At 44.6% G+C, this 15,015-nt stretch overlaps 1 protein-coding gene across 4 annotated transcripts in view; it reads right to left on the reverse strand.

Annotated features, from left to right (window-relative positions):
• Window positions 1–4,422: 4,422 nt before the first annotated feature.
• DNAJB6 (DnaJ heat shock protein family (Hsp40) member B6) overlaps window positions 4,423–15,015 on the reverse strand; it is a 57,927-nt gene continuing 47,334 nt past the window's right edge. For 2 of the 4 annotated variants that reach the window (XM_084201002.1, XM_084201001.1), the window contains exons 9-10: window positions 13,880–14,086; window positions 4,423–6,021 (exon numbers count right to left, since the gene is read on the reverse strand). In XM_084201002.1, the coding sequence (XP_084057128.1) occupies window positions 5,939–6,021; window positions 13,880–14,086 (290 nt within the window). In that variant the 3' untranslated portion in view covers window positions 4,423–5,938. Of the gene's footprint in view, window positions 6,022–12,418; window positions 12,459–12,906; window positions 14,087–15,015 lie in introns of those variants that run through there. The other 2 variants (XM_084201003.1, XM_084201000.1) reach the window with 2 other exon arrangements.

The raw sequence follows: 15,015 nt of genomic DNA on the forward strand, positions 1-15,015 counted from the left end.
AGCTCATGCGTTCGCACCCCGGAGCCTGTGAGAGCCTGGTGAGACCGAGGGCAGCAGAGCCTGGCCCCAGCTCTGCCCTTCCTGCATCCCAGGCTGTGCTTCTCTTCCTGTCAGTGGAGTATTAACAAGCTGATAGCATGCTACTCATGCTTGTCCAGATGGTCAGCACAATTTATGGAGCTGAGCCACTGTTTAACCATCTTTCCCCATTCTGAGAGGGTGATCGAAGGTAGGAAAGGCTTTCTGCAAGGAATGGCTCAATGTGCTGAACCTCTTGAGCCATAAAAGAGTTAACCAAAGTCTGGCATGAGTGTAAAATCACGAGTGCCATGGAAAAGGTGAGTGAGGACAGGTGGTGGGCAGTGTCTGTTCCCATGCTGGGATGGAGGGGAGGAAGGCAAAGGAAGATGTAGGAGAGAGTTTTAAAACACAGCACCTATCTCATTACCCAGTGGAGTCACATGAGGAATGCCTTGTTACAGGACAATGAGTATTGAGCAGCTTTCTAGGTTAACAAGTCAATGGGGAAAAATACTGGGTAACAAAAAGGCCATTTCTGGATCCAGGAGCCTCTGACCCCCAAAGTGCCACGGCTGGGAAAACACTTTGGGGAGGTATAACACGCCGAGCCTGTTCGTGTTCTTTCCCCTAGGCAGCCACCATTAGTCACTATCACAGCCAGGACAGTGGGCCAGGCAGCTGACAGATCCTTTTCATGGGTACAAAGGGTGACTCACAGCCCAGGGAAGGCTCCAGTGCGGGCACCTCCTCCCCGTGCTGCCCCAGCACGGCAGCTTGGAGCTTGTGTCTGCTGCCAGGATCAAGTCAGCCACCTGTGGTGAATGTCCCTTCCAGGTAGTGTGGGAACTGTGTTTTTAGTGCCTCAAAACCTCTCCTCAGTGCTCCTTCGCTTCCTTGGCTCGGAGCGTGCAGTCTGTTACAGAGGCTGCAAACCATCTCCTGGTCTGACCTAGCAATATGCAATAGCACTGCTCATCTAAACATACTGAACTGTCCAAAAATGCCACACATCTGAACTCAAAAAATCAGGCAGAAACACATATTTTATAGGTCTAACCCCATTACATTTAGGGGGTGTATGGGCATAAAAGCTTTGGTGTGATCCATGATTTTGCCATCTCAGTTTTCATCTCAAAAGCCTGGAAGTAAGTTTTGGTTTTTAAGTTAAAGGAAATTTTTCCAGCTGCAATCTCTAACATTAAAATAATGTTAAAAAAAAACCACCTGCCACAGAAGACTTCATTAAATTTCAACCACCAGCAGCCTAAAGAACAAGCAAATTGCTCAGCATTGACCAAAGGATGAGCACTACCCAAACAAGGGATGGAAAAAATGACATCTGCTGTTTCAGTAGAAAGGTGCATGCGTGTGCCAATGGAAACAGACACAGAAGAGATGCAATTAGACATCCAGCCAGCACAGTGAGGTCCCATTCCCTCCTTGAAGACATCCTAGAAAATCCGTGATCGCTTCCAGACAGATATTGAGGCGTTTCCCTGAAATCGAAGCATTCAGATTCATTATCAGCACAAGTGCTTTAATCTCCCTCTCACACTCACTTCTTACTTTTTGGGCTGGTTTTGAAGTGACAACATGAGGTCTTCAGGAAGAGGCAGGATCCTGCCTATCTCAAGTCTGGGATCCTTGAAACTGTAGTTCAAGATATGCCAAATGACATGGTCAGTCTCTTCTTGTCATGATGAGAGCAGGACCTACCCCATGCTTGGAAATGTCATCTCATGTCAGCTCAGCCACTTTGTAAGTGCTTCAGGGGTTAACAGCTGGTGGCTAAGAGGGCACCAACAAGGTACATAACAAATCAGACACTTCCTAACACCCCACCCAATCCTTTTGGGCTAGAAGAGCTTGTGAAGAGACAAAGTGTGCTGACACAGGGCAGGTCAGTCGATCACAGCTCCAAATATGAACATTTACTGAGATCTGTATGTGAGGCTCTAAGTGCCCTCTTAATTCTCATCCATGGGGAGGAAAGTTCCCTTGCCTAGAGGTTTTAGTGCAACAGGTAGCAATGAGAAAAAATTTTCAAAGAGTGATAAAAAGTCTCAAGACCAGCTTCCCCCTTGGAAAAAACAGAATTAAATATAGCTAATCATGGGCAAATATGCCACCCCCACCCTCCCATCAATGTGTGAGTTACAGGGCAGCAAGGTGTTCTGTGGGCAAGGAAATGTGAGAGAGCCCTAAAATGTGAGCTCAGTTTGGACATAAATGAGAACTGCACAAGATAACCAGGATCTGAAATGCAGGAAGGACTAACCTGTGCATCCAGGGAATCCTGTGCCACTAGTACACAAAGCAAAAGGGAAAAAATGGAAATTAATAGAATAAAACAATGACATTTGATATAGTAACAAGCTAATCCCACCACTTGATAGGCACCAGTTTGGTGGTACAGGGTGGGGAACATTCCTGAAGAACAAGTGGGTACAGGTCACACATTTCAAATGTGGTTGGGAAAACAGGCAGGTTAATGCTTACCTGATGATTACTGCACATTTTCTAGATATTTGACTCATCATCTTTTCAGTTTGTTATTTCAAGAAATACATACAAAGGCTCACGAGATAGTTTGAAATTTGGGGAAAAGGGAAGCCTCTGTAAATGCAGCCAAGGTGACAGAAGGAAACAGAGCTTTGTGTCACCTCTAGGAGCAGGACGTACAGCTCTGCAAGCTGCTCATGAAGGTGGCACCAGCACGGAGCAGCTGAAAGCTTGAAAAATACTTTTTTATCATTCTGACACCTACACACTCTGAGATCATTTATTTCAGGTCAAAGTCTTGCCAAATCTTGGTTCAAAGAATAATCAGTGCACACCTCTGAGAGGTGTGGGAAAACAACTGAATTTAAACCATTTTCATAGTGGCAGCTTCCAGCTGAGGAGCAGGAACATTTATCTGTCAACCTTGTGGTTTTTTGCAATTGTGTCCCCACTATTGCAAAGCTGGGGTTTTTCCAGTGTTATCTTTTTAAGGGATACCTTTCAGTGTATCCTTCCTGTTACTCAACTGCTGTTTACCCTAGTAAATGTATTTTCTTATGGGATATATTTCAGGTCTTGGAGCCCAGGTATCTGCTCCGTAAAGAATCCTTTTGCAATACATTTTAAACATCACATCAGGCCCCATATTTAAAGTAGCTCTGTTTCTGTTCTCAGCTCCTCCACAGAAGTACTGTGGGATGGGCAGGATTCATTTCCCAACTTTCACAATACATTTTATTCACAGCCACTCTTGGGCCAGCATCATCTGTTATCAGTTGTGTGTGGTGTCTCACACCCACCTGCATTTTTTCCAACCCTGACACATATTTAAGTGCCCACATCATCAGGCAGCCTTCACCTGTGGCAGATGGATGCACTGGGACACAGAACCATGTGCCTGCTCCTACAGACACAGCACAGCTCCAGGCTGGCCTGCAAGCAGCACAGACATGAGCACAGTGCTACAGCCACGCTACACTTGAGCAGCTCCCAGCTAAAATCCAGAAATAATTGGGCTGAGAAAGAAGGAATAAGGTCCAACAGCCATGGGCCCACATCTCTTAATTTCCAGGCAAGCTCGGACAGCTTCTGGGTTGTTATGGGAGAGATGACGCCCGTGGTTCCCTCCTCTGGGGACTCTGTTTCCCAGGAGTTCCTCCCAGGGCTGTAGGAGGGCACCTGCATGCAGGGCAGCACCCTTGCAGAGGGGTAAGGATGCCTTTGTTGAGACAGGCTTGTCCTCACTAATTTAGAGCCTGCCTGCAGGTCTCCTAATTAATGCTCTACCCGCCTCCATTGAGCCTAACGCAGGGATTGAGTCAAGGAAATATTTATGTACCAAATCCCTGTCTGCTCAACTCTTCAAGGCACATTCCTGATCTGGAGCCACTCTGTCCCATTACGTGAGGCTGCTCACAGCACAGGGACAGCCCTGGGGAGACCAGCCCTGTGCTGGCATCTCCCTTCCTCCACCTCTGCTGCTTTTCCAAAGCATGCACCATGTCCCCAACAAATAATGAGCAGTAACAGCTTTAAACCAACATATGTATGGGGGGATCTTTCTCCTAGAATATGGAAAGCAACCTAACCAGGATGCAGTTCAATGCTGTTCATTACCCAGGCTGAATATTCCTTGCATGGCAAATGTGCAAGCTCTGCTTGAAGTATACACTCCTCATATGATGTTTCCAGCCAGAATGAACACTCATTTTCCAGTAGCAGCCATTTGACACAGGGACTGCATTGACTTGCTCGTGGATTTAACAAAAGGAATTACCTGGAATGCTTGTGGGCGTTGTGTGAATGAGGACTGTCCCCCTGTGCTTACAGCCTGAACTCTAATGGAAATGAACCAGACAGCTGATGCCAGTCTACAGCACAGTGCAAGAGGACAAAGTATAAAGGCAGATTTTCTTTATTTTTAAATATTAGTAACACTGCACAAAAAAAAAAAAAAAGTGGTACTTAAGTGACAGAAAACCGGTTCTCAGTCCTTATTTAATTTAACCATAATTTACAGACCCTAAGAGAGTTCACAAATGGTTATTGTGTGTTATATGGTGCCTGCAGAGGGTTACATTGGGTAATTGAAGCTAAACCATTCAGATACCAGAGACACCAGAATCTGTTATATCAAACCATGCTAGAATGCAGACTTGGGCTTTTCTGTTTAGCTCCTCTCTTAGACCATTATGTGCATTCCTGCATCTTTGAAACGTTAGGATGAGTGAGTTTCTCCAGGAACTGTGGACTTTCAATATTGCCAGGTTTAAGGCTGTTACATCAACAACATATTGGCAAGAGGAAGACAAAAGAAACAAAACAAAACCATAAGCTGCTAACTCCTGCCTGGAGGTTAAAAAAAGGAGACAACACACTGACAAGAAACATGCAGGTAAATGCTTAAGGCAACAGAGGGGCTCTGTACACACTAAAAGGTTAAGAGAAGCAATGTGTCATGCACATGAGACAAGTATGGGAAGCAAGGAAGTCATCTTGCCGGGAAATATGTATTTCTTTTAAATCTAAGACATCTTTTCGAGCTAAAAAAAAATAGTCCTGCAATAAAACTGATACAAAATGCTTTCATACATAAAGGTATAAGTTCTTTGCAGAAACAAGTTGATAAAATCTAAAATGGATGCTGAAAAAATGTTTGTTATCTAAAACCTACTCAGGAGAAACAAAGAGCAGTTTTAAAGTAGCACTTGGATCATTTGTCTCTAGGTTCTGAAAATAAACTTTTAAAATAAGGAATGATTTCACTCAGGAGTCAACTAAGCCTAAAGAAATCAGTAGGAGTGCTTACAGGAGACCCTCATTACACTACATTTCTTAAAATCAGAAGATGTAACTTCAAGATACAATTTAATCTGAGGAAACATTTTAATAGGGACAGAACTGCCCAGCCTGGGGAAAAAAAAAAAAAAAACAAACCCAACCATAAAAGTCACTTATTAGTCTTGCATAAATTACCCTATAAGAGCTCATGTCTCAGTCCCACTCCCAACAACATGAGTGAACAGGACTCTTCTTTACATGGGCCTGATTTGATGCCAGTGACCAAACAAGCAGGCAATCCTACCAGACAAATAACAAACACTAGACCAGAGTTGCCTTAGTCCCAGGGAAGGAAGAGGTAAGAAATTCTGTAACTCTTTCCAATCTTCACACGTAACACACGTCTAACCACGACCTGCCTCGTCTGAATTCCCCAGCCTGAACAGGCAAGAAAGCCACTCCGTGAAACTAAAAGGAATAACATAGTGCAATTTTAGTACAGTTTTAAACATGAGTCACTTCCTTGGTAGCAGTGTGAACAATCAAAAAATATACACAAAAGAGAGGTGTGCTCGAAGGTACATGAAGTTGTTGTCATTATTTTAAAGGTACTGGCATAGCAGAGAAGTCCATTTTAGTAACTCGCTTTGGTTGACTTCTTCTTCTTCAGTTCCTCTCTCTGCTTCTGCTTCCTCCTCTTGCTGCCTTCTTTGTATCCTGAGGAAACATGGCTTGTAAAACACTTTTCACAGCATTCACAGACTTTTCTCTCTAGCAAAAGCACATGTTCTCTGAATGGTTTTAAGACTATTAAAGAAAAGGTCTGGCTTCCTAATGTGTTGGGTTTTTTTTTAATTGCCATTTCCACTATATCCCCCATTCTACTATATCCCTTACATAGGATAGAAAGAAAATACTACCAATCTTTGAAGTTTTAAAAGATCTGGAGAACTTTCAAAATACTTCAAAGCCATTCAGGAAAAGCTTCAAAATTAGAGCACATGCAAAACCAGAATAATTTTCAAAAAGGAAGCAATAAATAAGACTTCTGCAGCAGGAGCAATTTAAGTACTGGCATTTCCTGCTCACGGTCGTCAGAGTTACCACGATATTTGCATTTCCATTTTAAGACTGGGGAATGCCAAGAATCCTGAGTAAATAAGAAGGTGCTCAGTGTTTACCAATATATATTTTATATGCTGGTCATCAGCCTGCTCATGCTTAACTATGCACCACAGGTTATATTCAACTGCAGCCCCAATGGTGCATGAAAGCATTGAGTTCAAGCAACAATTATTTGCTACAGGTTCAGTAGGCACAAGCTTCCAGCCATGTGATCATCATTCCAATGGTTTGTTACCCCCACAGAAATGTGTGTAAAACAGGTCTTGCTCAGCATCACACCTTTTCCTCCAAACTTGCAGTAAAATCCAACTTGCTGGCAGACTTGCACGGGCAGTGAACTGTGTGAACCACCACATCTACCCAGGTGCACTCATAAATCTCAACTGAGAGCCAGTAAACATTTCCCTCAGACAATCATTCTGTGATGTTTTGAGACAGCTGGAGGGATCTCTCTGCTCAGTGGTGCTCTGGCACTGGAAATCAGCACAGTCCAGTGACCAGGGCCAGCACAGAGCAGAGCAGCCCCTGCAATGCAGCCGAGACACAGGGCTGGGAGTCAGAGGAATGGCTCTGTGGAAAGGCACAGCTCTGCCTGCATGGAAATCTCTTTTTTTTTTCCCCTCTGTCCTGTCAGCAGGAAAGCAGAGGTGGCCCCAAGGGAGCAGTTTCACCAGTGCACCTGGTTCTCCATCAATTTATCAATAGCAAAATTAAGATGGGAAAAGGAAGTGGTGGGAGGCCAGGGGAGTACAAAGCCACACTGTGGCTGCAGTTTGCTCCTCACCAGAGCTCCTCCCAAGCACAGTTAGAGATGTGCCCACAGCAGAGCTGAATTTTTCAGTTTAAGACTTAGGGAGAAGCACAAGGTAAGTCTTTTGGCTAAAACCATTTGAGACATTACCAAAAGCTTAGAGGAAATACACTCACTTGTAGCAACAGGAAACTGTTCTAGGTTATCACTCTAGCTCCTGTGTTGTACCTACAGCATGACTTCATCTTTTGTAATTATCTGAGTCAAGAGGAAGGATATTTCTTTAGAAATTCTGCCATGAGCGATCAGCCTAACAAAGTTAGAGTGGAAACCAGTTTTCTTGTTTAAGGAAGAGAGAAACTGGTGGTGCTTAGCAGAATTGCAGATGACACTGGGTTTTCCCTGCACTCTGTCACCCCCTGAGCTAAACTCCTGTCCCTGTTCACTGTGTGAACATCTCCTCACTAAGAGCTCCATCCAGGAAGTTTCCTTCCACGTCAGCCCCTCGGTCACTCGTACATCACCAAAAATAGGATCCTTTTGCATTCAGTTCACTGAGCAAGGTGCCCATTCCTGAGGGACTCAGGCATCCCCCAGCTTTCCCACAGAGGTCAAGGGAGGCAGAAGAGATGTGCTGACTCCTGAGAATCAGTCATCTGGGGGTGTTATTCAAAGGATTCCTCCCTTTACTGGAAGGAAAAACAGCGTCATATCAGCTGATCAGAACTAGCTCATGTAATAACTATGAAACAATAATACAGAGATTTGGGAAAGGATCATTAAACCCTAGCAGGTAATAGCTTAATAATTTTTTTCATTTTTCATTCTCAAAATGGTGTCAGTATTTCTAAAAGATTTCCACAATCATGAAAGGATTTGATGCTGCTATTTTATATAATAATACTTTTTTTTCCATTTTCTTCAAATGCTTGAAATTTTGAAAGCAATTCTAGCAACTGTTTCTTAAAAATACTGAGTCAATGTAAATTATGACTTGAAGTCAATGCCACATAATTTATTGTCTTATAATTGAAACAACTCAAACGTTAAAATATTGTGGTATGAAGATATTTAGGCATTTGACAACATGGTCTCCTACCAGCCTCTGGCATGATAAGGCTGAACAGTGGAAATCTTTCAAGCGTTATCACTGACACACAGAAAGAGATTGCCCAAAGTAGGAGATAACACACAAAAACAGAGTATTCCTCAAGAGAAAACTGCCAGGTCTTTTCTGTTTTGAGCCTGCTGTGATAAATAATTTCACTGTCTGCCATTTCCTTTTCTACCCCCACCTAAGAAGAAAGGATAGGTCAAACTTTGCCAGTCTGTTGCTCCAGCGATGCTGGCTGATAACAGCCAAAAAGCTGATCCAAACAAGTGAAGCAGCTCCAAACATAAATAAGAACTGCACACTAAAGGTGTAACCCTTCGGTGTCTATTTCACTCCAATCCTTCAACCAGCACTAATTAAAAGTATATTTAGCTGCCTTGGTTACAAGACTAGCCCCAAAGTCATGAGCCAATAAAATCTGAATTAGAAAGCAGCAGCCCCATGACTGATCCCTCTGCAGTGAGCCTGGCGAGGCGCCGGCATCCCAAAGTGTCCATAGAAACTTCCCACAGTAAGTGCCAGGCTGAACTGGCATCAGCCAAACAGTGCTGGCCTTGGAGAAGGCTGCTCAGATTTCCACCCTTAGCAGCAATCTTCAGCCACCCAAACTCTAGAAATGCCTCACAGGGCAGAGGGAGAACAGGTTGCCGAGAGCTTCGCCAAGCTGTGACGTTTGGAAAACAGAGTCACTCAAATGCAGATAGAAATCTCCCTAAGTTGGTATTTCTTGCTTTTGTCAGCTGCCAGGGGCAGAGATGGGGTAAGTAAGAATCCACACCATTTGGAATTACACCTGCTTTACTGCTTGGATAATTCTTGCCTAAAACAAGCAGCATCAGCTAACCCACTCCTTCCATGTCACCCCCTTCTTTTCTACCTCAGGCAGAGCCATAAGGAGCACATTCAGGAGCCATTCCAGCTTTCATAGAGCTGCTGAAGGCTGAAAACAACTTCCAGCAACACTTAGGTGCAACTCCTCCAACCATCACTCAGCAAAGACCCAAACAAACAGGGAAGCTTTTCTGCTGTGTCCCAGATTGACTTTCCTTCTGCCTTTCCACTTCCCTGCATCTGCACCTCCCAAAGTCACGAGTGTGTTCAGTCACTGGCTGTGACACTCATCGCGCTCTCGGGTGGCAGCTGCAAGGCAGGTGTGCACGTCAGGCAGCTGCTCCAAAGGCACAAGTGTCCTGGGGAAGGCACTCCTACCCAATGCATTTCTGGCATCCTGCTTTTTCCTGCCCTGCCTGACATCTGCCTGCTCTACCAGGATGCAGAAAGTGGCCACGGGTCTGCTCCACCTTCCTTGTGCCAGCACAGAGCAGCGTAGGAGTGAGCAGAAGGAAACAAGGTGTTCAGTCAGAGCTGACAATTAACACACAGCATTGCTGCTGCTTGACCCACACCAGTGAGCAATAAAGGCCACACCACGATTTTTATAGATGATCTGCCAAGGTGAAGACTTTACATTGAGGTTGGCAGTGGGAGGGATTCATATTTTCTGCTCAAGTTCCAGAGAAAATGTTCCCCAAGATCTACCAACTTTTTGCTAAGATTGTGGCCTTCTTTCAAAGCATGGAAGCAGCCATGGCCCCAACACCCAGAGAGCTTTAAAAGGGTGTGAGCCACTTTCAAGCTGGGTTCTTGTAGTGCTCTTTCTAATTTTCTGGTCCTAGAAACATCTCTCTCATCAAAACAATAAACTGCTATTTCAAAGGCAACTGGCTTACTTTTGAGTTGCAGCCACCCTCTGTTATTTTAGACTGACCACACTCACATATGCCATTGTAAAAATTCACCCCAGATCACAGCTTGAGTATAATTTCACGTGTGACTCAATTTGCAATTACAACTTTGCACTTTCACATCCCCTCCCCTCAGCCTGAGCCACTACCCAGCACACAGCCTGACCTACTAATTCCCTCTGCTCACCCACAGCTCCTGCCTGTGCCACGGAGCATCGTGGAGAGGGAGCCTTCAGTCAAGACCTGGGGTGACAAAACATCCCACCCTGTCTAGGTATGCTGTTCCACTATTCAATTATCCACTCTGTTAAATCCAAGGGGTGACTTCTCCAGTTTCACTGGCCAACCTGGTGATGTAATCCCAGCTTTGATGTTTTAGGGGACTGAAAATCGTTAGCAGCTTGCAGAGGCCTTCCTTCCTCCTTGCTCACCAGGCCATTTTCTTTACCAATTCTGCCTAGAATTGCCACAAGCCAGATGCCACCTGCTTGCCTCCTGTTAATTAGGGTAACAAGCACTGAATGGATTTCCAAGGTTTTACTCCCAAATGGCAAGCAAAAGCTTGCAAGGCTGTGCAGCCATGGAAGCCCTTCCACACACAGCCCAGCTGTCTCTGATGGGTAACAAGATGATTTGTACCAGCAGCCAAAACACCTTGAGTGAAGGCAGCTCTGAGCTAAGCCTGGGGGCAACCAGCCAGTCTCCAAATCCACCAGAGCCAGTCTCCAAACCCACCAGCCAGCCTTCCCAGCCCTGCCCCACACAGGTACAGCTGTCACCCCATCCCACTTGCACAGTTCCAGGGGATGTGGAGCAAAGGGAGGGCAAGTTCCATCTCTGCAGCTCCAGCATTCCTCATGTATTAGACTTCCACAAAAGTCAGTGGCTTTGCTTTCCTTTCTCTTTCCATTACATGCCCAAAAAGAAGTTTGTGATGGAATTATAAAGTAATTAGTTTGGATAACAAAGCACATCACTGTTACTAGTTAGTAAAGTGGAATTCAGGAAACTGCACATTGGTAAAAAGAACAGAGACTGAATTAAAGATGAAATGAACTACAAACAGCTCAACTTTTCAGCAGAGGAAACCATGCCAGGAAAGGATCAAGATTAGTTAAGCTAGTTCTTTTAGAGTGGTTTCCTCTTCACAGATGCCAGCAGATGAAAATGCAGCAAAAACTGAATTATTAATGTTGTAAGTTGTAGGTTAATGCAAGCTATTTCTTTGAAAAGGAAGAGCAAACCTTGCAATATTATCTTCCAAGTAATGAAATTTGTATCTTTTTTTTTTTTTTTTTACTATTTTAACAATTAAACATTTCAATCATTCTTGCTGGACGAAGGTCAAACCCCTCAAATCCAAAGCAGTGGTTTTTAAGGGGTAGTTACCACTACCTCTGGCATTAACAGCTGCCATCCCCAGGTCTCTGCTGGCATTAGCACCACTTTGACACAGCTCAGATCCCCCCAGTCAGCTGTATGTCACACTATCAGGGAGCACATCACTTGCAGAATCTGAATTCTTATTTCAAAAATTTCTTTTTGGAGCTAGAGAACTGTTTGATATATGCAGCAACTTCAGAGCACAAGAGGTGAAGTTTTATTCTAAAAGGCCATTATGAAACCGAGAACAGTTTCCAGAGCAATTTCTACTAAAACACAAAGTGTCCATGGGAGATGGAGAATTAAATTAAACTCTCAATTTTTTGTTAAATACCCACTGTGATAACTGGCAATCCAGACTAAGGAGAGGATTCATCTCTCCTCTGGATATTGCCAGTCTAAAGGAGTTGGCCAGCCTTTCCTCTTGGGCACTAGAGAGATGCCACTTCCAGAGGGATTCCCACCACACAGTCAAGATGAAACCTATCCCCTTCTCCTTCATTTAAATTTCCTACAGACTTACAAATCAAAATTCAAACAGTCCCACTCTTAAAGCTGGGAAAAGAGAACCACTTCACTGCAGGTGAATCATCAATGACTGAGGGTTCGCTCGAGATGCTCCAACCAGGACAACATCTAAAACTGCTGCGTGGTCCCGCTGTCAAGAATCCCACGCTGGTGGTGGCAAAAACATCTGATTCAAGGTGGAACTGCACCTGCTTTGAGGCCATTGAGCTCAACTACTTCCCAGTGAACTGAGAGGGCTTTGGAGCAAGGCAGAAATGATGCCATTCTCTCCCGGCGCCGGCCCGTGTAAGCACGGCAGTGATCGATGAGAAGCCAAGCGAGTCGAGTGGTCTCTGTAATTACAGAGCTGTGCTGGTGAAGCTGCTTGCTGGGCAAGGCACTCAGCAGAGGTGAACACCCATGAAGGGAAATGGCATTACTGGCCAGGGCTCGTGCACACACTCCCCAGGGAGGGATTAAGACACTCACGTCGGTTTTTATGACTGACTCGACCAGTCCTTCAGCAGCCCTGTCCATCACAGGAACAGCAGGCAAAATATTTAAAGCAAGAGTAAAATCTTAGTCTTACTGCAATCAAGTTCTCACCCTGAGTCTTTTTTGGCAACTCACAATCTACTGGTAGCAGAGAGCATTTCATGATTGCACTAATACTTCTGGAAATTAATTTTAATTGCAAACTTGTGCGTCTTGGAGCATAAATAAATTCACAGCAGAAAGTCCTAAGCAATCTTAAAATTGCTCCAAAAATTGCACAGTGCATGTCAAACTCAGCTGCTCCTTGGAATCCATTGCAAAATATTGTGAATGCAGAGACCTTTGTGTGTCCAAAGGCAGAGCCAAGGTTTTGTTTTGCCAGCCACAGACACAGGAGACCAAACGTGTAGGCCCTTCCTTGTGTGGGAGGCTTCAGGCCAGAGGTTACATTCAGGCCTCTGTAACTTTTTGCTTTTTAAAAAAAAAAAAAAGATTCAACTTGGTCATCTTTAAAGACACAAACAGCAACTTATGAGGAAGACTTTAACCCAAATTATTCTATTTTTTTCAATGTGTCATCTATCATAATATCTTTACGTCTTCCATACAAAAGACATTGTTAGGTTTAAAGGCTCATAAACACCTTGGAAGTTGGTATAGCACTGGGAGTACATGAGCACCTGTTGTGGGATACAATGCATGTTCTTCATGTGCTGTGTTTACCCTGAGAAGCCTCATGGGCTCACACTTCCCAGCGCTTCACCTGATTTCACACTACTGAGAAGGGTCCTTTCTTTGGGCATCCAAGTAGAAAGGCATCTTTCATGCATCAGAAAAACCTGTCCTCACACTCCTGGATGATCTCTGACCACAGGTTCCAATTAAATCAAGTAATTACGAGGACTTCATTGTCCAAGATAGCCTCTGGACTACATTGCCAAAAAATTACAGACTTGAAATATATCAAAGGACTAATTACTTCCAGAAATAACCCGGACAATTGCCACGTTGCTACGTTTGCCTGAACATTCTCAGCCTCCTCTATTAGGAGCTACTTGCCTAAAACTGCAGCTTCCAGAAATAGTATCAACTTGCTGAACTTCTCCTCGGACAAGGAAGCCAAACACAATTTAAGCAAATGAACGTGCAAAGTATTGTGATGAGTTAACCTCTAAAATGCCTTCACTTTTAACAACAAAGAGCACAGGCACTTCAGCAGCACAACAGTATTTGCCCTGGATCCTTAAATATCTCAGGGCGTTAGTGAATCTAGGCTAAATGGAAGATCAGAGCTAAAGCAGGATGAAGCCAAACAAGCTGCTGTTTATTATCTACCGGGGGACTAACATTAAGTCAACACACAGCACCAACTCCTTGCTTGGCTTTTTGTGTTTGGCTTTCGACTATGTGATGGGTCCTTCTCTGCACCTTTCTCACCAACACGCTTGTGCACACCTGATAAATAAATAGGGGCCTCGAAGCTGCTCATAACCCGGCTCTTGTCTTGCTCCTCCACCTCATCACTACTGTAATGGCAGGCAAAGCGGGGGGAGTTGCCAGACTTGTGGGGCTTCAGCAGGCGGAGGTTGGTGGGCTGGGAGGGCAGCGCGTGTTGTCCTCTCCGTCTGCACTCCTCGGCAAAGGCTTCTTCATCTGCCACCCCTGCAAAAAGCAACAAAGGCAAGAAAGGTAAGCTGCACCCAGAATGCATACAGTCAGCCTGGAAAAAAGACTTCAGAAGTGGGCTGGGCGTTAGGGGTCACAAAGCTCAGACGTGGTGGGACACGGACAATCCCGTGTGTCTGCAGACTGGGGAGTGTCTGGAGCAGAAAGCTCCATCAGGGGCACCCAAAAAAGCCCACTAGATATGATAGAGTGGGGCCACTGTTCCCTTTGTCCCAAAGGGTGGGGTGAGGGAGCTGAGCACACGGCCCTGGACAGGATTTCTGTCCGGTGCAGAGCATGTCATCCCATCCCACCTCACCTGGACTGTCCTGCTCAAGGAAAAGATAAAGGGAAAGGAGTGATAAATACCCAAGCTGGCTACAGGGGTGGTGGGACAAGAATTAAGCCAGCATGGGTTCAGAGGGGCCAGATGTTGGACATCACAGCTGGAGGGATGGTGGAGATGTGTGGTGGAACACAAGAACTCATGTTGAAGCTGTGAGAGGTAAACACAGCCCAGAGGCAAGGCAGGCACACACAGCACAGGCCAATGCACACAATGGAAATAAAACCCAATGTTTGCAAAAACTGCTATGAAAGATGAGAGACTCCTGTCATACTCATGCTGTTTTGCAGATGATACTTTCCTTTGCTGCAGAAACCGTAACAGTACCACTGCTGCAAAGCAGAGAAATCAACTACCATAACACACACAAAACTCAGCAAAACCACACACTGGAAAACAAACAGATCCCAAAAAGTCAACAAAAGATGTTCAACAGGGAAAATAAGGGGGGCAGGGGGGAAAGACTTGGAACAAAGGTGTGTACCACATTAGTCTCTTAAAGGCATTTTAAAGTTTCATTAGTTCAATTACTCCAGTACTTCTAATAGAGCTGATGAAATATGGCATCATTTTATTTTCA

Source organism: Fringilla coelebs (genome assembly GCF_963513975.1).
Source record: "Fringilla coelebs genome assembly, chromosome: 1".
Classification (NCBI taxonomy): domain Eukaryota; kingdom Metazoa; phylum Chordata; class Aves; order Passeriformes; family Fringillidae; genus Fringilla; species Fringilla coelebs.